The 23,888-nt window shown below is 53.1% G+C and overlaps 9 protein-coding genes across 9 annotated transcripts; 6 read left to right on the top strand and 3 right to left on the bottom strand.

The window, feature by feature from the left end:
• Positions 1-235: 235 nt before the first annotated feature.
• SODALDRAFT_380906 (acyltransferase) lies at positions 236-3,326 on the top strand. The gene is made up of 2 exons (XM_028615139.1): positions 236-898; positions 991-3,326. Exons 1-2 carry the CDS (start codon positions 674-676, stop codon positions 3,070-3,072), a joined length of 2,307 nt encoding a protein of 768 aa, XP_028464408.1. The 5' UTR covers positions 236-673; the 3' UTR covers positions 3,073-3,326.
• A 145-nt stretch (positions 3,327-3,471) lies between these two features.
• Positions 3,472-5,023, top strand: SODALDRAFT_335702 (hypothetical protein). The gene is made up of 2 exons (XM_028612524.1): positions 3,472-3,967; positions 4,105-5,023. Exons 1-2 carry the CDS (start codon positions 3,647-3,649, stop codon positions 4,828-4,830), a joined length of 1,047 nt encoding a protein of 348 aa, XP_028464407.1. The 5' UTR covers positions 3,472-3,646; the 3' UTR covers positions 4,831-5,023.
• Positions 5,024-5,173: 150 nt separating this feature from the next.
• Positions 5,174-8,427, top strand: SODALDRAFT_380904 (hypothetical protein). Its single transcript, XM_028615138.1, has 2 exons — positions 5,174-6,970; positions 7,040-8,427. The coding sequence occupies exons 1-2, from the start codon at positions 5,376-5,378 to the stop codon at positions 8,031-8,033; spliced, it is 2,589 nt and encodes an 862-aa protein (XP_028464406.1). The 5' UTR covers positions 5,174-5,375; the 3' UTR covers positions 8,034-8,427.
• A 1,102-nt stretch (positions 8,428-9,529) lies between these two features.
• SODALDRAFT_281819 (DlpA domain-containing protein) lies at positions 9,530-10,333 on the bottom strand (the record flags this gene model as incomplete). The annotated part of the gene is made up of 2 exons (XM_028608307.1): positions 9,530-9,805; positions 9,905-10,333. The coding sequence occupies 2 exons, from the start codon at positions 10,331-10,333 to the stop codon at positions 9,530-9,532; spliced, it is 705 nt and encodes a 234-aa protein (XP_028464405.1).
• A 3,115-nt stretch (positions 10,334-13,448) lies between these two features.
• SODALDRAFT_335699 (hypothetical protein) lies at positions 13,449-15,085 on the top strand. Its single transcript, XM_028612523.1, has 2 exons — positions 13,449-14,321; positions 14,387-15,085. Exons 1-2 carry the CDS (start codon positions 13,929-13,931, stop codon positions 14,897-14,899), a joined length of 906 nt encoding a protein of 301 aa, XP_028464404.1. The 5' UTR covers positions 13,449-13,928; the 3' UTR covers positions 14,900-15,085.
• A 312-nt stretch (positions 15,086-15,397) lies between these two features.
• On the top strand, positions 15,398-16,280 carry SODALDRAFT_325909 (Non-heme 11 kDa protein of cytochrome bc1 complex; the record flags this gene model as incomplete). The annotated part of the gene is made up of 4 exons (XM_028610033.1): positions 15,398-15,487; positions 15,627-15,816; positions 15,991-16,104; positions 16,216-16,280. The coding sequence occupies 4 exons, from the start codon at positions 15,398-15,400 to the stop codon at positions 16,278-16,280; spliced, it is 459 nt and encodes a 152-aa protein (XP_028464403.1).
• A 763-nt stretch (positions 16,281-17,043) lies between these two features.
• On the bottom strand, positions 17,044-19,954 carry SODALDRAFT_362414 (alpha/beta-hydrolase; the record flags this gene model as incomplete). The annotated part of the gene is made up of 4 exons (XM_028614460.1): positions 17,044-17,123; positions 17,168-18,587; positions 18,696-19,742; positions 19,877-19,954. The coding sequence occupies 4 exons, from the start codon at positions 19,952-19,954 to the stop codon at positions 17,044-17,046; spliced, it is 2,625 nt and encodes an 874-aa protein (XP_028464402.1).
• Positions 19,955-20,628: 674 nt separating this feature from the next.
• Positions 20,629-21,386, top strand: SODALDRAFT_315605 (hypothetical protein; the record flags this gene model as incomplete). The annotated part of the gene is made up of 2 exons (XM_028609296.1): positions 20,629-20,665; positions 20,752-21,386. 2 exons carry the CDS (start codon positions 20,629-20,631, stop codon positions 21,384-21,386), a joined length of 672 nt encoding a protein of 223 aa, XP_028464401.1.
• Positions 21,380-23,250, bottom strand: SODALDRAFT_335698 (hypothetical protein). The gene is made up of 3 exons (XM_028612522.1): positions 22,849-23,250; positions 22,051-22,792; positions 21,380-21,969 (listed from the first exon to the last, which is right to left on the bottom strand). The coding sequence occupies exons 1-3, from the start codon at positions 23,041-23,043 to the stop codon at positions 21,602-21,604; spliced, it is 1,305 nt and encodes a 434-aa protein (XP_028464400.1). The 5' UTR covers positions 23,044-23,250; the 3' UTR covers positions 21,380-21,601.
• Between the last annotated feature and the right edge of the window lie 638 nt (positions 23,251-23,888).

Genomic DNA, 23,888 nt, shown 5'->3' with positions numbered 1-23,888 from the left:
GGGTTCCTCGTCGGAGCTGGCCAATAGGCGTTCCCGATAGGAACCCCTCTGATTCCTCAGGTTGCCATTCTGTCAGATATTGGTGGGCTACCGTCACTGGCTGGCTCCAGTTGTATCAGAACCCCCAACGAGGGCCAGTGCTCGAGCCCCGACGGAGCTCCGGCCAGTCCGGATTTGGAGTTAATACTTATGTTAAATCTCGTCATTTATTCGTACTTACATCACCAAGCGCCGTCACACTCTTTCCTCCCTCCCACTCTCGTCGCTTTTGTCTTCTATTTAATACCCCGATTCTCCTTCAAGTATTTACATTGTATTACTGCCGCTCCCGTTTCTCGTTACTCAAAAGCTCCCAAACAGGGTATTCTATCCTATTTTCAACCAAGTAATCAATTCAGGCCCCCCGTTTTAATCGACAGCTCGAGACATCCGCCTAGCGACGCGAAAGGCCTTCTTGTACGCCATTCGCTTCGTACCACCCGCTTTCGAACATGAAAATCTAGCCTCCTCACGATTTACTTCACGAGCGCGCGAATCAAAGACTCGACGAGTCCATCCTCTTTTCAAGACGGCAACAGTCCGAGTCCATCCTTTGTCCCTCCTCCTTCCTCGTTGGGCGATTCTCGCTTCTACTGTCCGTTCTGAGACCACTTCCCCCGCTACTCCCTTCACCATGCCGGACCAGACTGGCACCGCGGCCACCGTGCCGCCTCAGAGCCAGCAATCCAGGACCAAACCCAAGGAGCTGTACCCTATGGTAGGGTGGAAATATGACCTATTCCTGTGGGTCATGGGTGTCTTAGTCGACCTCTTCTTTCGAGAAGTCCATCCTCGCGGTACCTGGAAAGTGCCTCGCACAGGACCTGTTCTTTTCGTCGCTGCTCCCCACGCCAATCAGGTTCGCCAATTCTCTTCCATCCCTCAACTGCTCGGGTCTCCTCGTCCGTACTACCCCAACAATCGTGTGTCTAACTGGTGTTCTTTCCGCAGTTCGTCGACGCCTTGGTCCTCCAGCGGACGCTGCGCAACGACGCCGGTCGCAGAGTCAGCCTTTTGATCGCTCAGAAATCTGTCCACGGTTTTATTGGTTGGGGATCTCGCCAAGTTGGCTCCGTGCCTGTGGGACGGCCGCAGGATTCTGCCAAGCCCGGCTCTGGCTTCGTCTACCTTCCAGACCCTATCAACGACCCGACCCTGATTCGCGGCGTGGGTACCAAATTCGGCGAAGGCGAAGGCGAAGTCGGCGGTATGATCTTCCTTCCGTCGACCAAGAAAGAGACAGGCGCCAGCGTCGACATAGCCGAGGTTATTAGTCCCGAAGAGATTCGGACCAAGCGACCATTCAAGGGCAAGGTGGCACTGCAACAATTGACGGGACGCGACGATATTGACGAGGACGGGAAATATATCAACAAACAGGTTCACGGTTGCAAGGAAGGGTTCCAGGGGACAAAGTACAAACTGGCGCCCAAGGTTGATCAAACCAAAGTGTACGAAGCCGTCTTCGACCGATTACGCAACGGAGGATGTGTCGGCATCTTCCCCGAGGGCGGTAGCCACGACCGTACTGAACTACTGTCCCTCAAGGCCGGCGTGGCCATCATGGCTCTCGGTGCTCTGGCTGAGGATCCTGATATCGGCCTGAAAATTGTCCCTGTCGGCATGAACTACTTCCACGCCCATAAGTTCCGCTCGAGGGCCGTTGTCGAGTTTGGCGCGCCGCTGGACATCCCTCCTCGGTTAGTGGAAATGTACAAAAACAACCAGCGACGAGAGGCCATCGGTGAACTCCTCGACACGACTCACCAGATGCTGAGCGCCGTCACCGTTTCCACTCCGAATTACGACACCCTCATGCTCATCCAGGCCGCACGACGCCTCTATAATCCAACGGGCAGGAAGCTTCCTCTTCCCGTTGTGGTCGAGCTGAACCGTAGGCTTGCGCTGGCTTATGAGCGATACAAGGATGACGAGCGAATTGTTCGTCTTACCAAGGCCGTCAAGGAATACAACAAACAACTACGCTATCTCAACCTCCGCGACCACCAGGTCCAATACGCGAGAATGTCTATTCCCAAGGTCATATTTACTTTGATATACCGCGTCGCCAAGCTTCTTACCCTCTTGGTCGGCGTCTTGCCCGGCTTGGTTCTTTTTGCACCTGTCTTCATAGCTGGCAAGGTGATCAGTATCCGGAAGGCCAAGCAAGCGTTGGCTGCCTCGTCGGTGAAAATCCAAGGGCGAGACGTCATGGCTACATGGAAGCTTATGGTCTCCATTTTCCTGGCACCCACCCTCTATCACTTTTACTCGGCTATCGTGACCTGGAAAGTCTACCAAGATCGGTTATGGGGTCATGTGCCGGAGTGGGTACCCTGGTGGTCGACTTATCTCGTGATGTGGCCATTGATGGTGGGCATTACCTTCGCCGCCCTGCGTTTCGGCGAGGTCGGGATGGATATCTTCAAGTCTCTACGACCCCTGGTTCTTTGTCTAAACCCTTCCTCGATGTACGGCATTCACCAGCTGCGAGAGACGCGTGCCAGGCTCAGTGCACAAGTCACCGATCTCATCAATACCCTGGGGCCAGAGATGTACCCCGATTTTGAGAAGATGCGCTTGCTTCCCGACGGTGCGCGGACTGAGGACGGCGCTGCTGCCCCGCCACCCACGACAGGCCGCCGGCGGGAGAGCGATGGCTCCAGCGGGCACGAACCGCCAACACCACCACGCACCAGAAGAAATACAACGCAATCCAGTCGTGGCCTGCCACGCAACGAATCGTTCAGCAACATTGGCGGTGTCGGCATCTTCTCGACCCGTCCACCATCCCGATCTAGGAGCAGGAGCCGGAGCAGTAGCAGCGGGGGCGCCATTGGTTCCGGAGGGTTTCCCGTCAGTGGCTTTACCACGCTCGATTCTGCGGGTGGCTTCGAGATGGCGAGCAAGAAGATTAGGGAGGCGATGAAATTGCGACGAAGAAGAAGCGGTGACGCTAAGCTGGAGATCAGTGACGACAGCAGCGAGGAGGAAGATGCCGAGTACACCGAAGCCAGGAAGAAGTATACGTGAAGGCAGCCAGATCTGAGAGACAGGGACACGTGGTAGGCTAGAAATGGCGTGGGTGGCTTTGCTGCAGCCGTATTGGCGTAGCCGCAGACCGTTTGCCTCTTACTCTGTACTTTTTAAGTACTTCGAACGTCGTTCACGAAGGAGATACTCGTAGCTAGATACCATAATGGAGAGACTCTGACGCTGATGACGCGACGCAGGGTATCGATTAGTCGCATGGTGGGACACATTCGTTTTATTCCGATATCGCCGAGCCAATGACGTAGAGTGAAATGATCTGATATGAATCTTATGTACCGGGTACCTTAGGTAGGTACTCCCCGAAACCCACTGCCGGGGTGTGGAAAGACCGGCATCGACAGTGGGGGGCAGATTTCAGTTTCACACGTACGTTCCAAAAATCAGCTTACATATAACTATATCTCTTGAGTCGGGGTAGAAGTGGCAGGATTTCGTGCAGAAGCGCTAGGGTCAGGGGGGAATCTCTCCGGTCGTTTTTTCTTTGTTTCGTCAAACTCAACGTGCACCCGTTCGTCCTCCCAACCGAACCCGCCGAAACCTAACAATCTCAAAGATGACCTCGACAATCCGATCGCTCGTCGCCGGGGCAAAGAAGCTGGCCTTGGGAGAGTCCCCGGCGTCCATGGTGGACTTGTTTCCCAAGACAGATCCCGCCGTTGACGGCGATGCCTGTACGCACGACTGCGAAAGCTGCCACGTCCAGTATCCGCGTGGTTTCAAGATCGATGAGACCGATCCGCTCTATGGGGAGGTCAAGGGCTGGAGTACGCATGTGCTCGTCGCGACGGGGAAAACAGACTGGGTGAGAGATGTGGAGGACGAGAAGGGGAGTGTCATGGAGGCTATCGGGAGAGCGAAACCCCCGACAAATGGGGTGCGTGTCTAACCCTCTATATTTCCTGCTGTCGTCTCGTTGCTCTCTCGTTGAAGCCTTTACTTTTTTGTTCCCCCTTTCCTTTTCGCATCCAACTCTACCATCCCATCCATACTCACCCTTGCACGATAATTTAGAGAATGAAGCTTTCGGCATCCAATATTCCCACGCCCCATGGAAACAGCAGTTACGATCAACCGACCACCGTCTTACTACTCCCCGCTTTCACCATCCTCGATAATGTCACCCCGCAGAACGTGCCCACGCTCATGTCCGAGTTCGTCGAGAAGGCGCCGACCACCACATCCCCGCTTAAATCTGCGACCCTAGATAAAAGCCCAGCGCCTTCTACTGATCACTCTCCTTCTCTGGCTGTCGAAATTGCCAGCCGTCCGTGCCCTCACAGTGTCCTCATCTTGCTCTGCTCTCAGAAGACCAGAGATACACGGTGTGGCCAATCGGCACCGCTTCTACGCAAGGAACTAGAGAGACACCTCCGTCCGCTGGGCTTGTATCGTGACTTGGACGACACACGGGCTGGTGGTGTGGGGATCTACTTCATCTCGCACGTGGGTGGACACAAGTACAGCGCAAACGTGATGGTATACAGGCGTCCAGATCCCTTCGGGCTTGACGGCAGGCAAAGGGCACAGGAAGGTGGCGATTTGAAACCAGTAATCAGGAACACAGCTGCAGAGGAGAGTGGCGGCGTGGGCGCCGCGCAGTGTATCTGGATCGCTAGGGTGAAGCCGGAGGATTGCGAGAATATCGTAAGATACACCGTCTTACAGGGCAAGGTGGTCAAGCCGGAAACACAATTGCGTGGAGGCTTCGATAGAGGAAGGGGATTATTGAGCTGGTAGGCTGTTGCTATGGGAGGGCTTTTGTAACGCTTCACATTTGCGAAATCCCGTGAGATTACGCTGGGTGACCGACTCAATGGTGATGCTGCTTATTAGTGGCAGTTCAACGCCTCTAATTATGCCAATTGACGACGGGAGACTTCAGAGCAAAGGAACGGAGATTAATTCAGGTACCCCACGAAGACCTGGGAGGTTTGTTTATCGATAAGATAAGAGCTCGGCTTATCTGGCGTTACTGTGGTAACGTGTCCAAGGGTACCTAACCAAAGCTTGCTACCCCACATGGGATTCCAACTTTGGATTGAAGGTCTTTGACCGCCTGGAATCAAGGTATTATCCCCCATTCCTACCTCCGGGTCTACCGATCGCTCTGAACCGCTAGAACTCCTAATCAAAGGAGCTCCATGATGGTCTGACTCTTCAAAGACCTCTGGACAATAGCATTCGGAGTAAGGCCCCCATTCCAGACATCCCTTTATTTTCACTTCTTTGCATTCCTCTTTTCTTTTGCGTCGCTTGCTTCTCTTTGCTTTTCTTTTGCTACCATGGCAACTTCACTTGGTGATCTCAATGACGCGCCACGCCCTCAAGGCGGTCATCAGAGGTCCAAATCATCGGTGCTCAAGTCTCTTATGCATCGAAGAAACCAGTCTGACGGATCTTATCTGCCCTCTGCGTTATCCATCGCCACAAACCCGGCCGACCCTTCACACCTAAACCAACATCTATATTCGTTGGAAAGTCCGACGGCAATGGGCTTCCCAAGGTCAGCGGCCGGGGCCCTCGGCGAACTCCAGCAAAATCAGCAAGATGCTGCTGGATCCCGGTCACCACGGAAGTCTCGAGATGAGAGCCGCGGCGGCTCCAGAGAAGAACGAGGACGCTCACCGACCAAATCAGCTTTTACCACACTTACCAGGATGGCCATGAAGGATTCTTCGAAGATCTCCAAATCCCGGGAACCTTCACCAGAAAAACCGAAGAAGACAAAGTCTTCGACCAATCTTGCCGGCTTGCTCTCAAGGCCCAAGTCCTTCAAGAGTCTTAACAAGCAGGCCAAAGAAGACGAGGCCAGGGCTATGAAGGACAAGGAGAACCGAACACCTCCCGCGTCTACTACGACAATGGACCTTGGGGGGCTTGGGGGCCCTCCCCCTCCCATATACGCCCAGTTCTCCAGCGGGGATCTGGGAAGACAGCAAGTCAATGGAAGAAGTTCCTTTGACATTGGAAGTGCAAATGGTAGTCGGGGCACCGATGATGGAATTCAAATGCCAGTCAGGGCTACCAAAGCCCGTCCATGGTCATTTCAGAGTCACAAGATGGAGCCAGAAGTACGGTCGAGGGACGTTAGTCAACCCGACGTTGCAGGAAAGAAGCACAACATGAACGATCACAAACCGGCTTTTTCAGAACGAATCAGTAGCAAGGCTCAGCGTCCGAAGCTGTTTACGGCCTTCTCATCAACAGAGCAGAGACGGGGACACTCCTCGCCGAAGAATCCAGCTGACAGGACCATTGATCCAAAAGACATCAACGCTCACCTGGAAGCGATGTTGGACCGCAGAAACATCCCCGAAAACCAGCGATTCAAGATGCGGAACTTGAACGACACAATCAAGATGGAATTTATTCGTCAGGACTGGGCTGAAATGGCCGCCAAGGGAGAGCAGAATGGTAACGACAACAGGGCTAGCATTGAGGCCAGCTCGTCCGCCGTTGCTGCAGGTACCGATAACGAGGAGAGCCACCCGAAGCGAACCAGGGGAAGGAGCTTCACACTTGGACGCGCGAAGAAAGAATCAAAATCGCCATCGAAGAAATCCCGAGGTGAGGGCACATTGGGGAGACATTTCAGGACCAAATCGACGGAGAGCTTTGTTGGTGAGCGACCTACTTCAGCTGGCTCTTCGACGAGCAACGGCATCCTGTCGAAGATAAAGCTCGGTCAAGGGCCGGGTGACTTCGTGTCGTATTTAAGGAAAGTACGGAAGCCTGAGATGGTTGAGGTCGGAAAGCTACATAAGCTGCGTCTGCTCCTGCGAAACGAGACAGTTTCGTGGGCAGAGGATTTCATCCGGCAGGGTGGCATGGAAGAAATCGTCGGGCTTCTATATCGCATTCTAGAGGTGGAATGGAGGTAAGTTCCGATTGACGATCCCCATCTACAAGCAGGAGAACATGAGTAGCTAACACCGTCATTCTACAGAGAGGAGCACGAGGATGCTCTGCTTCACGAGGACCTCCTCTGCCTCAAGGCGCTTTGCACCACTTCCCTAGCGCTACAGTATCTCGACTCGATCCAGAGCGACCTCCTCCCGAGGCTGATTCACACGATCTTTGATCCGGAAAAGAAGGGACCCAGCGAATTCACAACCAGAAACATTATCACCTCCCTCATCTTTACCTACATCGAAACTGCAACCCCACAGGAGCGCGTGATTCGTTCCAAGACCGTTTTGTCTTATCTTCGCAATCCCGAACCCAAAGAAGAGGAGCGCCCGGTGCCCTTCGTACTCGAAATGCGCAAGGAACGACCTTACACTGTCTGGAATAAAGAGGTTGTCAGTGTCACCAAGGAAGTTTTCTGGATCTTCCTCCACCACCTTAATGTCATCGCCCTGCCGGCTGAGATGTCCAGCAAGGGCGGCATGCTACTCGACAATGTTCCCTCTAACAACCCTGGCGAGCAACCGTTCGCGTACATGCAAAGACACTTCCCTCGGCCTCGACCTCCGGTTCCTGCGGCTCCTTATGTTGGTGGAGTAGAATGGGACGCGACCAACTACCTCGCCTCGCACCTCGATCTCGTCAACGCCATCATTGCCTGTACTCCGGCGGCGGAACAACGCAATGCTCTTCGCCACGATTTGCGCATCTCCGGCTGGGAGAGATGCCTTGGCGGTAGCCTCCGTCTTTGCAAGGAGAAATTCTATGGCTGTGTGCACGAGGCTCTCCGCACATGGGTTGCTGCCGCAGCCGAAGATGGCTGGGATGTGCGCGAAGTTCGTTATGGTCCACCGGCGGATAGCTCCCGCAGTCCCCGGAAGAAGACGGGCGGAGGTCAGAAGCCCGGTGGCGGAAACGGGGCCCAAGAGGCTGCGCCGAGGATTGAGATGCCGAGGTTGGACTTTGGGTTGTCGACTCCCAACCATGAGCAGCACCAGCAGCAGAAGAATGGCGGGGATGCTTGGCTTTCCTAGTTGAACGTGAGAGCGGGTATGAGAGGGTGGCCCTTTCATCTTTTCCGTCTGCGCATGGAATATCCAAAGGAGACCCAAATTAGCGAGTTGTTTTACTTTGCACGGCACACGAAGGACTCGGTTCCGTCCTCACGACCTTGACTTTGATATTGGGGGAGGGTATTGCTCTTTCCCCGCCACGCTCTTCACCCTTCCTCACAACTCACTTGATTCTTTCTTCTTTTATGTTGGTTGAGGGAAGGAAGCTCGCTAATTTCCCCAGAATGTCAAGGCATTACGGCACCCTCGTGTTTGGTTGTCTGGCTTGTAATTATGAAGTCTCAGTTGTTTTGGGATTCTCGAACATCATGACGGCATGGTATGGATACGTTAATGAATTGATGACATGATACAGCTTGACTTTCGCTTTATGTTGGCCTGTATGACTTTGATGCGTGCTGCCATGTGATACTGGTGCACGTAGCTGTTGATTCATTCCTAGACTCACTGACAGGATATGGAACTCATTACCTGTCATCACTCTTCTCCTTCCCCCATGCACGAAGGGCTTAGCGGAACGCTTTGACTTGCGGTATATAACCGGCCTAGGATGGGTTAGCAAAGACAAGGGAGATAGGTCTGTATAACTTTCTGCGTACTGACGAGACAAGGAGGAAACGTTTGATAGCCCAGACTACGTCGTACTCCAATACCTCCAGGCTAGCAGGAACCCTCTTAGATCGCAGCCAATGTCTTTCCAAATCCAGTCCTTACAGTAAGTGTTGGGACAAGGGTGAACGGTCCCACAAGCAGGTCTATCAGAAGATGTTGGGGCTTCATGAGTGGGCACGAACGAGTGGATATGATCACACACAGTTAGCCATATTTATACTAGCACTTCACATTGAGCCGTCCGGGGATTGATCGGTTAGCCTTTTCTGGCACTTCGTGTGGAACAGCGGCAGCATATGGACCCTCGACTAATGTAAGTGCTCAGATCACGGTGTTTTCTTGAGCGGAATAGGACCTTGTACCGCGACAAGCATGGGAGACGTTCCCCACGCAGCCTCGGCGACCGGACAGAGTACATGGACTGCCGAGTCAGAGAGTGCACCAAAAGAAAGCATCTAAATAAAGTATTGCGGATAGGAAGGTTGTCCTCGTAGCCTCCGAGATTCCGAAGGTTCTTCCGAGTAGCAACAGGCACGTTATTCTCCAATCATCGAAAGCCGATCAGGGCACTACAGTAGTCATCAGAGGGGAGATCTCGCTCCCTCTGCCCATCCCTTCTGAACTCGACCCATGCTAACCATCGAATTGGAGCACGTGGAGGGTTGTCGGTCTTCTGGCGGCCCATGTACTTCCTTCCCGTGGTAGCCGCCCATGATCCCAGTGCCGCATGGAGCAACGTTTTCCCGTCTCCCCATTCGATGTCGACCCGCCAATTACGACCGAAGCGGCGAGTGGCAAGCCGGTGTGAAGTGGGACGGCAAGGGGATAGATAGTTACTCTATGAATCAGAGATTACTTCTGTGGGCCTTGAAAGCATCATACACACTGACGCCCGTAAGGACGTCCTCCTTGACCCTCTCATCCGCAGCCGTCAATCGGGGGAGCAGCTCGAGGACCTGGTCGACCTTGTCTTTGGGGATTACGACCACGCCATTGGCCGGGTCACTGAAGACGAGGTCGCCCGGTGTGACGGACGTGCCGTCGATGTCAAGGGGCACCTCGACCGCCCACGCAGTACTGGCGGCACCAGCACCAACAGTGGAGAGTGCCCGAGCCCATACCTAGTGTAAACGTAGAGACGGGTTCCGTCAGTGGAGAGAAGCGGCAAAAGGGCGGGGCAGGGATAAGGGGCGGGGGAAGGGGACCAGTGGGGATCTCACCGGGAGCCCTGTACTCCGCAGCTCATCAAGGTCCCTGGCTCGGCCAGCGACGATGATGCTCTTGACCTCACGAGCCTTCATGCGCAGGGCCATTATCCCGCCACAGACCGCATTCTTCTGACCGTCGGGTTGTTGAATGATGACGGCGGTACCTGGCCGCGTGAGGTCTGCCCAATGAGTGTCTTTGGGGATGTTGGATGGGTGCGAATCAAAGGTCGTCGTGCCTTTGGGGACAAACAGGACTGTGAAAGCCGGAGCTATAGTAATGGGACCATCGGGGCCTCCTCCTGCTTGGCTGTAAAGCTGGAGGTCGGCAACGAATCCTGCTCCGGGCACCCTGAGCTTTAGCAAGGCATCTGATATATCGCATGCCGTGTACTTTCGAAGAGCCGCCAGCTGGCTCTCGGTTATGGGATGCTCCGGGCTCATCCTCGAAGCGCCGAGGCCGGAAAGTAAGGGGCTGTAATCTTTGGTTTTTGGACGATTGGTCTTGGCCTTCTGCGATAATGGGTTCGAGGAAATTTCGAAGAAACAAGAAGGTAGGTATTAGGGTGGCAGGAGCGATGTGACAGGGAGATGGATGCAAGGAATGACGCCGAAGCACAGGACCTCGGTCGAAACGTACGAATAATTTCGTACCATCCGTCGGTGTGGGGCTTTGACGGGCACCGGTGTCGGGGCTCTACCTACAACGTACTCCGTTCACGATCACCCCCGTAATGACTAATATTTTATACCGGTCTCATCTTCAACCCTCTGTCCTATTTTGATCTCTGGTGAAGATGGTCAAGCTCAATATATGTGTATGGATTTATATGAGATCATGAAATATGTACCTACCTACTGCCGAACCCAGCCTCCCCCTTTCAGAAGAAAACCGGGGGAATGGATGACCGCTGGTAGAATCACCGACCGGAGCGCTCCGGAGCGCTCCACACCGGCCTGACCGACTTCTGCCTCTGCCTTTCCCCCTGGCACAGTGCTTCTCGAACTGAAGGGATCGCGTGGTGTTGGGTTCTGCTCCTGGGTCTTTTTTTTTCCACCTTTCCCCTGATGACCTATGTCATTGGATGAGTCCCCAAGGACTGCGCAACAGCTGCTGTCAACCCCTGTATTGGCAACCTGGTCATCCCTTGCAACATGACGCATGTCGGAAGGCAGGCCTGTAACCAAAGCGGGCCGCCGCCTTTCAAGGACAGTTTCGATAATTCTCGAATCATCAGTATATCAGATTATCAAAAGCACAGCCGGGGACCACTGTCGAATATTCCGTCTTAAATTCCATGCAGGTTTTACGCGGTTCAGCAAAACTTTTAAGGATGAGATGATGCTCTCCGTAGAACCAGTCGGAGAGCTGTCAGGTCGAGCAAATGAAATTTATTCTAGCTCGTAGTCTTATCAGTTGGGTCACGTGTAGATAGTAAAGTTGCCAGTGAGCCCCTTCCCCTTAGGTATCCACCATTGGCGGCATCTTCCATTCAAGCCAATTCGTGGAATCGTTCCCCATGGATGATGCATGGTAATCACGACGTTTATACACCCAGTCTATCTTCACCAGCAGATCAGAATGGCGATCAGGATGCCTGGACCTACGGATTGTTCTCGGACTCAGGGCTCTTTGATTCCGGATTTTCCCATTTCCCAGCAAATCTGGGAGGACTTGCTCTTGGGACCCAAGCTAAATCCGTAGAACATGAACAGTACCTAGGTAAGGTAGTTATTCACCGCAATTACATGCCTTCCACCTTCTGAATACTCCACACTAATAGCTGGAGAAATAATAATGAAGAGTTTCCTAGCCCCATGGATGAGAGAGAACTTTCTTTGCGTCTTGAGACCCGCACAGGCAAGGCCGGGGTCTCTATGCAAGCATAGGCATGTGCTGCAGCTCGTGGCTGGGGTTCATCAGTGAGGGGTGTTCGGGGCGTTTTTCTGAAGACCGAAGCTCGAGACACTGGCTCATCATCTCACTCTACCACTTTTCTGTTGATCCTGAAATCCCCCGCTCTGGGCGAATTCCTGAGGACCCAAGGGCCAACTGAGACACTACCTCTGGCGGCGGCATGGCCAAGGTACGTTGTAAAGAAGCCGTTGTGAGAGTGGCAATCTCGAAGACAAGTCTCGGACCACGTAACTGCTTCTGTTTTCTTTGGCTAAGGTACGTTGTATCTCGGACTTGGTTCGCCGCTATGTCCCATCGAGTATTTGACTGGACATGCGGCTTGGCTAGCGCAATCTACTGAGAAGTGTACGGATACTGTGTGTGTGTCCATAATAAAGAAATCAACAAGGAAAAAGAAAGGAAAATAAATACCTTGCCGAACCAGAACCACGAGGAGCCTCCAGTTACCAGTATAAGTATGAACAATACGAATACACAACACGCGTTGGATATGTTTGTCCATCGTCTACATCAAATATCACGGGATATAGTTGTCCGAAGATGTGCTGTTGTACTTATTCAAGCATTCACACGACAGTTGCGCAGCTCGATGGCTAGCATGTTTTGGATCTGAAATATGCCCCCAGATTTGGTAAAAACAGTCGTCGTGCAGACACATTGAGGGGAATAATAAAGATATTAAATGCCGTGGGAATTATCTCAGATATTTAAAGTATCAGAAGCTCGTCCCCAATTTGCACGTTCTGGCCAAGTCTAGGTACCTAAGGTATTTATTGCATGGAAGTGTTTCAATTATTCGGCACCCAGGTAGGTATGTACGGAGTAGGTAGTCGTACTTCAACTTGTACGGACTTGTACGAAGGAAATACCTATATACGAAGTACATTTACTCGAGGACAACACACACCTGCTGGCCATAATACGTAACGCTTCAAACTGGTCCACGCCACTTGCCATGTCACTTTGCGTTACCTTACGCACACGTCACGGAGTGCTACCAATATATAGACTAATTTGAGCGAGCGACTACAGACCCCTACGTACGTTCGAGTTATTATCATTAGCTGTGTTTATTGGTTCTTCTGACGTCTTTTTCTTTCGAACAGGACAGGTTACGACGCGTCGAATCCTACCTTATGTACTCTGCACAACCCTACCTGGTAAGGTAGGCAACCACTGCAGTCCCCTCGTGATTAATTAATCAACTTACCTTACTCTCCATCGCGACAATAGATAAGTAGATAAGGTAAACAAACGGCAATCAATCCTCTTCGTGAGCTCGTCCATCCCCCCCAACTACCTATTATTCCACTCGTCCTTGTCATCACGCACGGCCTCTTGCACTTTCCTACTAAAATTACACATAGATATCCCATCCTCGGCTACCTAAAACCCTAGCCGCGTCCTTGATCCCTGATCGCAAGCACCGCCCCACGCAGAGTAAGTTGTCCGAACCACAGAACCACACCATCCGCGAACCAGACCCCGCCGAGACAAGATCCTCCCTCCCCCCTCCGTGTGGTCTTGGACACCCCTCCCACTTTACCCCAATCGACGGAGCCCACCCCACCCTTCTGCTGTTGCCGATCGTCCCAAAATCCTCCTCCCACTCTCTCGGCGACTTACCCATACAACGGTACATACTGATCTGGAGGAGCACCGGCTCGTCTCCCAGCCACCCTTTACCTTAGTTGCCGCCCGCGGCCAGGCTCGTCGTTCGCTCCATCGTCCCTGTCAACGTCCGTCTATCTACTGCGTACGAACACTCCTTGTCTCTCTGCTTCGTACGACGTATCTCTTAGCACAGTTACCATCCCAAAAGTCTAGAGACAGGGGACCCCTTGACCTGGTCTCCACCCCACCATCAGTCCCTGGATATCCAAAGCTTCGTTGCAGCCCTTTCACTGCTGCTCGTTTGGTCGGTTGGCTGACGAGACTACTCGCGGTCTTGAAGGGGATCTCGTGGAGAGTCCCTTCTCATTCAAAATGTCAATAAAGTACGTCTCTGGCGTCCCCTTTGCCTAGCTATCACTTTAAAAACATCCACTCTCCATTAGCTCCCAGCTTGCCGTCATTGTACCACTCCCCGTCTTGATCCCCTTCACATGTCTCCTTTCTTACATGCTCCTATTCTCCCCCTATTCCCTCATACCATCTACCACCGAAAGCTCGGCAACGGGTTCCCTCGCCTCAGTCTATCCTTCCATCTCCACTTTAACCCTACAGGACTCTCCCGTCATGTCAGACCAGTACTTGCAAGAGCAGCATGCATATCATCTCGCCCGGAGACTTCAGAGGCCGAGGAAGCCCGCCGAAGCCATTTCACAGTCTGACGAGAGCTCTAGTTGGGTCACGCTGAGGGACGGCGATATTGTTCCCTTAGACCACGAACGCATCAAGTTCAGGATCGAAAGGATCAAATTCGACCTTACCGTTCCCAAGGCCCTTCAGCAGGGCCGTGAGCCCTTCTCGCACAGGAGTGATGTAGGCACTGCCTATATTACGACAAGACGAGTATGAGTCCGAGTTAGCCAAATGGCATCCCAGACGTGGCTAACCATTCTTGACCCTCAACTCAGGTCATATACATCCCTGCTCAGCCGACGGCTGAATTCAAGTCGTTCCAGGCCTGGATCCTGGACTGTCAAGACTCCTACGTGAATTCACCTCTGATCGGGGCCTGGTACTGGGCTGCGACCGTGCGACCAAGCCCTGGGGGTGGCGTGCCACCTGACATTCCGAGACTCAGCCTCAAGTTGACCTTCCGGGAGGGCGGCTACTATGAGTTTTATCGCCAATTTGAAGAGCTCAAAGAGAGGATGGAGCACGTAAGGCGAGTTCAGCAGGAGACCGGCCAGCTCGTTAACATACCCGACGAACCTTTGCCGACGTACGAGCCAAGACAACCAGGGACTTCGGAGCCGAGCAATCTCGAACCTAACACCCTTGTTTCCAGACCCCGGTCGACTAGTTCTGCAAGCCAAAACCCACGGCCCGACGAACCTCCTCCGGACTATGAAGAGGCTCAGGCACAGCAACTGAGTATGCGGCTAGAAGGCCATATTCGGGATGAAGAAGAGCGGTCATCATAAACCAGAGTAAACTTTGACCATGATGCTCTAAGAAGTAATGCGGCGATCATGTGGTGTCACTGTTAGTGATTCCAGGTCTTTACGTTGGAGCTCAAAGACAACAATCACACATGATATTAGGTAGTTTCCTGTTCTTTTGCGACGGGTTCAGTATCACTTTCTTCAATAGCACTGCAGTATATCCCATTCCACTGCTGCTGAAAAGCATGAATGTTGTCTCATCCCAAGAGAGGCGACGAGGTTTATCATGCGACCGATCGGGGCGATTACTAAGTCAAATCTCGGCAGAAAGGGAAGCATTTCTCATTACATAATCGGGAAGTCATTGCCTATGTCACGTGATGGTGTCCGACGGTTTCTACACGAGCCAATCAAAATGTCTCAATTCCAGATCACTTTTCGCACCTCGAACCTGGTACGACCGACCCGACTTCTTCCCTTCCTCCCGAGACGGAACCCACCGACACCGAGCCATTGACGACCGCATCACCGACCACAATGGGCATCTGGGACCTTGTCACGGACCTCGCTGAGGCCGCGCTTCCATGGAGCACAGTGGAGGCTGAGGCGCCCGCCGCCGAAGAGAAGGTACGCACTAACCTCGGCTCTGTTGCAGACATTCGTGGTCGAAGGGCCCTGTCCTGCGACAAAGTCCGGGCTGGGCGATTCGATGCTGCGGACCCAATGGCTGTCTTGGTTTCGGCTGCTAACACGAATTTACATTTAGACTGAGGAGACCACCGAGGAGACCAGCACCAAGGCCGAAGAGCCCGAGCAGGCTTCAGCGGAGGCGGAGGCCGAAGAGGAGCCAGCGGTAGAGGAGGCAGAGGAGGAGGAGGAGGAAGAAGAGGAGGAGGAGGAGGAGGAGGAAGAAGAAGAGGAAGAGACCGTGGATCCCAAGGAGACGCTTGAAGAAGGTTAGTCGGGTTATTTTTCCCTCCCGCAATCGTCTTTGGTACCGATGACTCGTTTCTGCTCCCGGTATCCGCGCCGCCTCTGCTATTTGAAGCGCCATTTACCAGAGTATGCACGGGACGTGGGAGGGAGATCGAGCTCTTTGATTGAGTACTCACTGACGCGCCGTACTGCAGAATGCAAACAATCTAAGGTCTGCGCCGAGCCGAAGCACCACTTCGACGACTGCGTTGAGCGTGTTACTGCCGCCGAGAGCGAAGGCGGTCCCAAGGAGGACTGCGTCGAGGAATGTATGTTTTGCCCTATTCCCCGACTTCTCTTTGATTCCGCTTTGCCCCCCGGGGACTTTTTCTTCAACCCTTCCCCCGCCTACAAGGCCGAGTGCTGATATTGTTCGTCAGTCTTCCACCTCGCACACTGCGCCACCACCTGTGCGGCCCCCAAGCTCTGGTCTCAGCTCAAGTAAACGACACCCATATACACCCGGCATGCCATTGCATTCCCGTGCTCCTGCACCATGCTTTCTTCGTCTCGAGACGCCGGCCAAGTTTGTCATTTCCGCGTCCCACCCATCTGATCTCGAACTGGACACGGTGTGCTGTGCGTGGTGTTTTGTCTGTCCTGGAAAAGGGCCAAGGACCCTTGTATAGCAAGCTCAATTGTTGTGGACGACACCAAGATCTGTCTGCAACCTGGTTGCATCGCGCCCGACTTGTGTATCATACTATCGCATTGCCCTCGAATAGACATCTCTATCTCTCTTTCAGTTTTTTATGTCTGCGTGTTTTTTTTCTCGCTTATCAGATATTCGGATGTCTTAGCACTGCTGGATGATCCGTCTACTTTGCCCTACTCACTGACGCCTTTATGTCGATCGACATCATAGCCACGTTCATAACCACCATTGCCACAGGCATCCCGAAGGAATGACGCCTGCAAAAATGAGAAGAGCCTTAACTGGACGAGAGCATCAATGAACTACTAGAAAATGAAGCTATTGCTAATCCATAGGGCTACTATAATCCTACTCTAGTCTGACACATAAAGAGTTATATCCGATCAGGGTATTCTGTCCCAGCCTTGTTACTGCCCAAAAAGAAAAGAAGAAAAAAAAACGTGAAAAAAAAAGAATGAACCGTCTTGCAGGGGAGAATTTCATCTAGCAGTGCCCTTCCCCAATTCTGGCACTGCACAATCCTAAACCGAACCAATCTGCAACATAGGTAGCTCTAGGGAAGCACCGCATCACCAAGCGCTTGTTGGGCCGGTAAGACGACCGGGAAGCCCCTCACATTCTGGAGGTGCAGCACTAGACAATGCCGTGTTTCGAGGTGGGGTCTCTTTCCGCAGAACGACCGGCGATGGGGATCGCCTGTGTAGACACTGCATCTCTGGAAGAAGACTGAATGGGGCTTTTGGGTCTGACATCAGAAGTGCCACCCGTCGAATCGAGCGTCACCATGCTGGCAGAATCAGCCTCCTTGTCGAGACTGAATGGCAGGGCGATACCATCCTGGAAGGGACGCTTCCCAGCTACACCCGTCTCGGTGACGTAGTCGGGGCTCAAAAAATCGGCCGACTTGCCGGCTCCTCCCTCCTCTTGTGCTTTCCTCTCGCTCTCCTTGCGCATGGCGAGGAGGCCTGCAATGGGAGTCCGTTCATCCAGTTCCTCGTTCTGCTGCCATGTCTGGTGCTCGTCGACGACACTTCGTGTCCTGGACCTGGTCTGGGGCCGTTCAGTACTGGGAGACAACGGCGAAGAAGGGCCAGCGACGGGTGTCGGGGTTGCGTTTTGAGAGGAGACCTCCTCAGTGACCACCACAAAATCAGGTATCTGCTCTGTCTGTTGTTGCTCTGCCCTTCTCTCCCTCTCCACGGTCATTTCGTCGTGTTTGGAACCCCAGAGGGACCAGAGAGCGAGTCCGATGCTCTTGGTTGGTTTTCTAATGTTTTCTTCGGAGTCTAATTTCCTCCGTCCGGCGAGGGCCGTCGGTGGAGGGTCCTCGCCGTCACTGTATCTGACGAACCCCGCAGCCATGTCTTCGATCATCTTCCGGTGAACTCTGGCTCTGGCGCGAGCATACCTGGTTTCCCATTCTTTCTTCCTCGCCAGCCATCTACGAACCGGCATCTCTTTGGCCACACCAATCTCTTTGGGATCTATGGTGCACGCCGGAAGTTCTGATGGCGGCGGCAACGGGTATATGACACCGCTCCGGGTCACCCTCTGTCGAATCATATGTTCCTTGAACGGGGGCAAGGTGTCGCCGGCCATTCCGACTTGAAAATGGGCAGCAGAGCTGTTGTTCTGAAGGGTCTCGACCGCCCCCACATTCTGCTGCACCATGTCGCCGCCTGAGTCCGACTCAGAGCTAGATATTACAGAGATGGCGTCATCGTCAAGAATGTCAATAGCGGCCTCCTGAGCTCGGGCGAGAGCCCAGGCGCCGAATTGTGCGATCGAGCGATACATATACTTTGAGGGTCTTGTGAAACTGAGCGTCGGTGCGACATGGCAAAGGTCATCCCAGACTTGCAGTTGAACGTTGGTTGGCCTGAATCTCCTCAGAAGCTCCTTGGCTGCATTGTCCATTTTCTCCTCGGGAGGTGCATACTTGGCAGGGTCGGCACACTTGTGGGCGAGATAGATTTGCTCATCCCGCAAGATCTCTCCACTGCCTACCATAATCAACAGAGGAGGAAGCCCTCCTAAGGTCGGCTGAGTGACGGGGCTTACCAAGGGATGGGATAGAAGTTCGTTGGTCGTGTACATCTGCCATGTCGTGAGACTTCGAAGCAATGGATAAGGTAAAGAAAGGAGGGTGTTAAGGATGCAGTTTGGCTTTGAAGCGTAGGCAAGGGGGCCAATAGTTCAAAATACCTGAATCTGATCCTTCACGACAGTGTGCTTCCCATCGATGGTAAGCGAGAGAAGAATCGATGTGTTCGGAATTTCCGGGGGCTTCTCGGTCAAGTCACGGGACTCCGGGGGTGCAGCGCCGTTTATCATTTGTCCAGTAGCGGGTGCCATCTTAAAAGGGCTGGCCTGTTTTGCTTCAAGGATGCTAGTCTTGGTCGCTTTCTCATTCCCAGCGCGCTTCTTTTCGGCCTGTTCTTTTATCATAGCCATGTCATCCTCGTTCGGGGGCGGCCAAGCCCGCGACGGTTTATGGTGAAAGCCCGACGCCGGGATATAGTCCAAGTCGTTTTCTTCGGCTACGCTGGGGAAGGAATGAGTGAGATCTACCCAGGGGCTGATCAGAATCGCGCCAGCAGGCAGAGGAATGCCTTGGTCGCGGAGAGTGCACATGATGGACAAGATCATGCCGCCGCCAGCTGAATCACCAGCGAGAAGAATGGTGTTGGGCTCCTGGAAGCTGAGAAGATACAAGTAGGCAGCAAGACAGTCCTGGAGGCCACAGGGAAAGGGGTACTGAGGAGCAAGGCGGTACTCAGGGGCCAAGACCCTGGCTCTGAGCTTTCGGGCATGGCGTTGCATCTGATAGCGATGTTCACCGACGCTGCCAAAATAGTACGCACCGCCGTGGACGTAAAGCATGACCCGCCTGCATGACTGGCCACTCCCCTTGCGCTCCAGGTAGTCAGATCTCATCTCGATCCACTCGGCCTTCAGTGGGTTCTCGGATTGCCTCCACTGCCACCAATTGTGCCCCCCGACCTTTTGAATTCCGTCCTGGCCGAGCTGGGCTTGAAGCAGGGAAGCAGCCTCGTCGAGCTGGGACTTGGGAATAATCACATCCTTGACGCGGACCCATTGCGGGTGAGGGACCCATTGACTGGTGAAGGACTGGAGTTCCTCTACGGTATGGTAGGAAGCGAACTGAAGGAACGATCGGATGAGTTGTAGGCCTTCGTGGTACGAAATGCTGGCGGTTGGCTTCTGTTCCAAAGCCTTGCGGTTGAGGTACTAAGCCAGAGGCAACGAGAGAATGTCAACATATTATAGCAGCAAAGCAGAGAAATACCAGAGACGTTTTAAGATCACTTAAGCTACGAGGAAGCCCAATGTCGTCGATCCCGAGGCAGTGAAGGGTAACTTACATGAGATAATAGGGTGGAGATGACTGTAGGCGTGACGGCGAAGGATACGGAAACCGTGTTAAGCTTAAGGGGACCCATGAGGATCAAGAAAGGACGCCCTTGTCAACCAGACAAGAGACAAGGACTTTCAGGCGATGGAAGTGACTTGGGAAAGCAGGCTCTCATAGCCTGTATGGCGAGCTGTGTTCTCATCCACAAGAAGGTATTTCGTACAATAAATCGCAAATGAGGACGCCTAGATCTTACGTATGCGAATTGACATTACAAGAAGGAAGGTCAGGCCATTCGTATATCAGCAATGTGTTTGGGTAGTCGAGCAGATAGATGAGTATCGTGTGTTGTGTGTTGTCGAGATGAGGATGAGAGGGAGACGCGGGTACCAAGAAATCAGGAACAGGGCTAGGGAGACTAATTTGGTAATTTAGCCAGGGTCTTGTGATGTCATTTTTATCATGGCCTTGGCACCCTTTTAACTTAGGTACTACCTATGGTGTCCCTGAGGAGGTTCGTCCGGTACTTGGAATGTACGGGCGCACAGTGCACGAATACAGTTTTATCAGTCACGCACACGTTTTGACGCGGGGCGCAGGAAACAAAAAGTAGAAAGACATGACGATGAAAACGGGAGCCCCTCAAATCTAGAAGCAATCCAAATACTATTAGCTCGAAGACAACACAATTATTGCAACAAGAAGGGGGAAAGACGGAAGACATTAATAAGGAAACGAAAGGGAAGGAAAAAAAAAGCGAAGATGGCATCCGCCGGCGCCACAGCTGCATTCACAGCAGGTACGCAACCCCGCCGTCTCAAGACACCTGGACCTGTATGCTTTCCTTTGGAGCCTCAGTAACACACTAACACGACCCCCTGCCAGCCGACGCGCAAAAGAATTTCGAGCAATCTGTTGTCTTGTCCCTCCACCTCTGGCCCGGTCTGACAGTCGCCGTACAAAACGGATGGGGAGGTGAAGACTCCTCCGACAAGCGCGACTGGTTTGCCGGTGCCGTCGCCGACTTATTCGCCCCCTTCGACAAAATCATCAACAGTGTCGCAGTACCCCGCGCCGATTCCGCAGGTACCGCTCCAGAAGAGCCTGACGCGCCATATGTCGAAGAGTTTCTTTTGCAGGTGATGTTGGACGAGTTCGACGTCAACATCGACGATGACTCCGCCTACGATGTTGCGAAGGAGATTGTGCGGTTGAGGGCCGAATGTGCGCGCGGCCGCTTTGATGATGTCTCTGAGCTGAGGAATAGATGGGAGAGTCGGAAGGGGAAGAAAGTCGCTGTTTTGGTACAGGCGGACCCCGATGCGGATGATGACGACGACGATGATGACGAAGACGACGATGACGATGACGACGACGACGACGATGAAGACAGGAACGGCCGGGAAATCAACGACGACATTGAAATGGATAAGGCCCCGCAGCTTGTGTCTGCCCCGAAGGAGAAACCTCCGACAGAGGTGGACGAAGATGGCTTCACCAAGGTCACAAAGAGGAGATAGTGTTCACGAAAACCCGGCGAATTAATTGAAGGTATACTTGTGTGCTAAGTAGGCCATAAAATGGATTTTGGCCTATGAGGGCTTGGGACGCATAGAGAGACGACGTTGTGTTGCCTTGTTGCGTACCAACGGAAAGCAAATATTACATCAAATTACGCAACCCCAAGGTGGGGGGAATTCGACCAGCATAACGCCAACCACGAGTACCATCAGATCTATTCCCAGTCCTCGTCACTATCATCCACCTTGCCTGCTTCCTTGGGGCTGTTGGGTGCTTGGCTTGGAACGCCAGACGCCGCGCCGACCACATCATAACTGGCCTCGCTACCGGCCTGCGACTTCTCATCGTTCGACTTGCGGGACTCGATGGGCTTAAGGGAGCTTGCGGGCGCGGGTGCTGGTGCTGGTGCTGGTGCTGGTGCTGGTGCTGGTGCTGGTGGCTGGATAGTGGTGGATGATGCTGCCGACGCAGGTCTGTCCTGCTGATGTGCGGGCTTTTTCTGGTCGGCCTTGGACTGGGTGTTCTCGTCGTTTTCATCGTCCGAATCGTCGCCCCATCCAATATCGTCCTCAGCAGACGCGGCTAGCGCCGGTGTTAGCCTTATGTGTCTCGAGCTTTGGGGACAAATACAATAGAAGAGAGCATAGCGAGTAAAGGTTTTACCTTTGAGTAGATCTCGTCGTCGGGCTTCAGCTGCATCCAGACCGTGTCTCAGGAAATAATATCGTGTCCAGAAGTCGACATAAGGCACCTGATCTGGGACCAGTTTCTCCATTGTCAATCGAAGTTCGGGGTACTTGTCCAGGTCGTCGCTGATGTCCGAGGTCTTTTTCTCGACATCAAAGGTCCTTGACCATTGCACGAACTCCTCGGTCGCTGGGTCTTTCGAAAAGCTGTCTGGGCTGGTGTGTATGACATGTAGTTGGGCATCCTGCCTAGACGCGTGAATGACCCGCTTGCCTTGTGCATCCTTGCTTTCAAAAAGCACCCTGTTGTCTCCTTGGTTGTCCGAGGCCGACGGAGGCGCAATGGTAACGGCCTCCTTGAGAAAGTTGCTGATGTTGGTGCCAAACCGTAGCAATGCCTCATCCGCAGCATCCTCTGCCCTCTGTAGGTCTTTCAACCGCTTGGCTGCCTCGGCACGAAGTCTCGCCAAGTACGTCTCTGAATGGCCGGCAGCGTCGCCTGAACCTGAAGGTCTCGAAATCGTGGGGGTCACCTCTCCTTTCTCATCCGCCTCTTTTGCCTTGGTACGAGAAGACTCCCCTGTTTGGGGTGTCAGTGTTGTTATCGAAAGACCTCTTGTTCGTGATACGATCGTCTCTTGGAGGCTGTTGAATCCTTTCGCCGCATCCTGTCCGAGTTCGGTGACCTCCTTTGATGCTTCTCGGTAAACTGATTGTCCCTGGTATCATGGTCAGAGAAGGTAGGAACCCGAGGTAGGGCCAAGATGGATCATGCCTGTTTGACCGCATTGCCCAAGAAGCCCCCGATTTTGACACCCCAAGCGCTGGTCGAGATGGCCTTGTAGGCTTCCTGCAGATCCTTATCTAGACTCGACTGTTGGCCCGACTTGGAGTCCTTTGACCCACCCTCGGTATCGTCGTTGTTCTTTGTGAACGCTTCTTGATGTATGTGGTCATAGGCCAAGTCCATGATGTTATGTTGGTCGAAGCAGACCTGTAAAGGCTAGTAGTTGCGATCCGTTCCAAGAGGTTTATTACTTCCTGCAGGCCGGCTGCAAAGAATGAGATCAAGTATATAAACACAGATCGAACGTTCGGCACTTTCGTTACGGATAGTCAACGATACAAAGCAATAGTAAGTCGCGGTGATCTCCAGCACCAGTTCAGCGGGGGTGTGCATCTCGGAGGTGGTCAATGCACAATGTGAATAGTCAGCAACACGTGATTTTATCAGTACGGAACACTTCGTCCGGATACGGTCCAGTAGGTATTTAAGTGACTTTTAACGTACCAGCAGAATTGTGGGACCGAGGCTATTTTTGAACCGGATCCGGTTCCGGCGCACACCGACCCAGAGATGCCGGTCTTTTTCTCGACAAACCCCAGACTGATGGAAGCTTGCGTTTGGTCCGTGTGGGGTGGCCACCAGCATGCCCTCAAATACCTACCACTTACCATCTACGGAGCATCCGGAATATGTACTCGTACATCTGTACAGTGTGGAGGGCTTTCCACAGCAAGAGACCACGGCTAATCCGGTGAGAGGTTGGGCCAGCGTGATTACGGCTGCGAGATCTTACCACCGAAAGTTAGGTAGTCATGGAGCAAACTGAATCTGGCCTTCCTACATTGGTGAGCTCTTCTCAGGATCGGTCGATGATAGCATCACTGAACGATGTTCCAGTACAAAATATTGCGTACCTCATGCTGAACTCAAGGATAACCAGGACCAGTGGGACCAACAACTGCCAACTGTGTTGATAGCCAAGGAGATGTGCGTCGTGAAGATTAAGCTTGGGATTTGAGCCGACATCG

This window comes from Sodiomyces alkalinus (genome assembly GCF_003711515.1).
Source record: "Sodiomyces alkalinus F11 unplaced genomic scaffold SODALscaffold_9, whole genome shotgun sequence".
NCBI classification, from domain to species: Eukaryota; Fungi; Ascomycota; class Sordariomycetes; order Glomerellales; family Plectosphaerellaceae; genus Sodiomyces; species Sodiomyces alkalinus.
Note: the sequence above shows the minus strand (reverse complement) of the source record. Positions and strands in the feature narration are given on the sequence as shown.

Bases quoted from the DNA above. Each gene is read 5' to 3' on its own strand.
- SODALDRAFT_335698 (XM_028612522.1), bottom strand. From the start codon at position 23,043: ATGGACTTGGCCTATGACCACATACATCAAGAAGCGTTCACAAAGAAC. The intron at 22,793-22,848 runs GCATGATCCATC...CCATGATACCAG, and splicing joins TGGGCAATGCGGTCAAACAG to GGACAATCAGTTTACCGAGA. The intron at 21,970-22,050 runs GTAAAACCTTTA...CACCGGCGCTAG, and splicing joins ACGACGAGATCTACTCAAAG to CCGCGTCTGCTGAGGACGAT.
- SODALDRAFT_380906 (XM_028615139.1), top strand. From the start codon at position 674: ATGCCGGACCAGACTGGCACCGCGGCCACCGTGCCGCCTCAGAGCCAG. The intron at 899-990 runs GTTCGCCAATTC...TTCTTTCCGCAG, and splicing joins CTGCTCCCCACGCCAATCAG to TTCGTCGACGCCTTGGTCCT.
- SODALDRAFT_380904 (XM_028615138.1), top strand. From the start codon at position 5,376: ATGGCAACTTCACTTGGTGATCTCAATGACGCGCCACGCCCTCAAGGC. The intron at 6,971-7,039 runs GTAAGTTCCGAT...GTCATTCTACAG, and splicing joins ATTCTAGAGGTGGAATGGAG to AGAGGAGCACGAGGATGCTC.
- SODALDRAFT_335699 (XM_028612523.1), top strand. From the start codon at position 13,929: ATGCTCCTATTCTCCCCCTATTCCCTCATACCATCTACCACCGAAAGC. The intron at 14,322-14,386 runs GTATGAGTCCGA...CCCTCAACTCAG, and splicing joins CCTATATTACGACAAGACGA to GTCATATACATCCCTGCTCA.
- SODALDRAFT_335702 (XM_028612524.1), top strand. From the start codon at position 3,647: ATGACCTCGACAATCCGATCGCTCGTCGCCGGGGCAAAGAAGCTGGCC. The intron at 3,968-4,104 runs GTGCGTGTCTAA...ACGATAATTTAG, and splicing joins CGAAACCCCCGACAAATGGG to AGAATGAAGCTTTCGGCATC.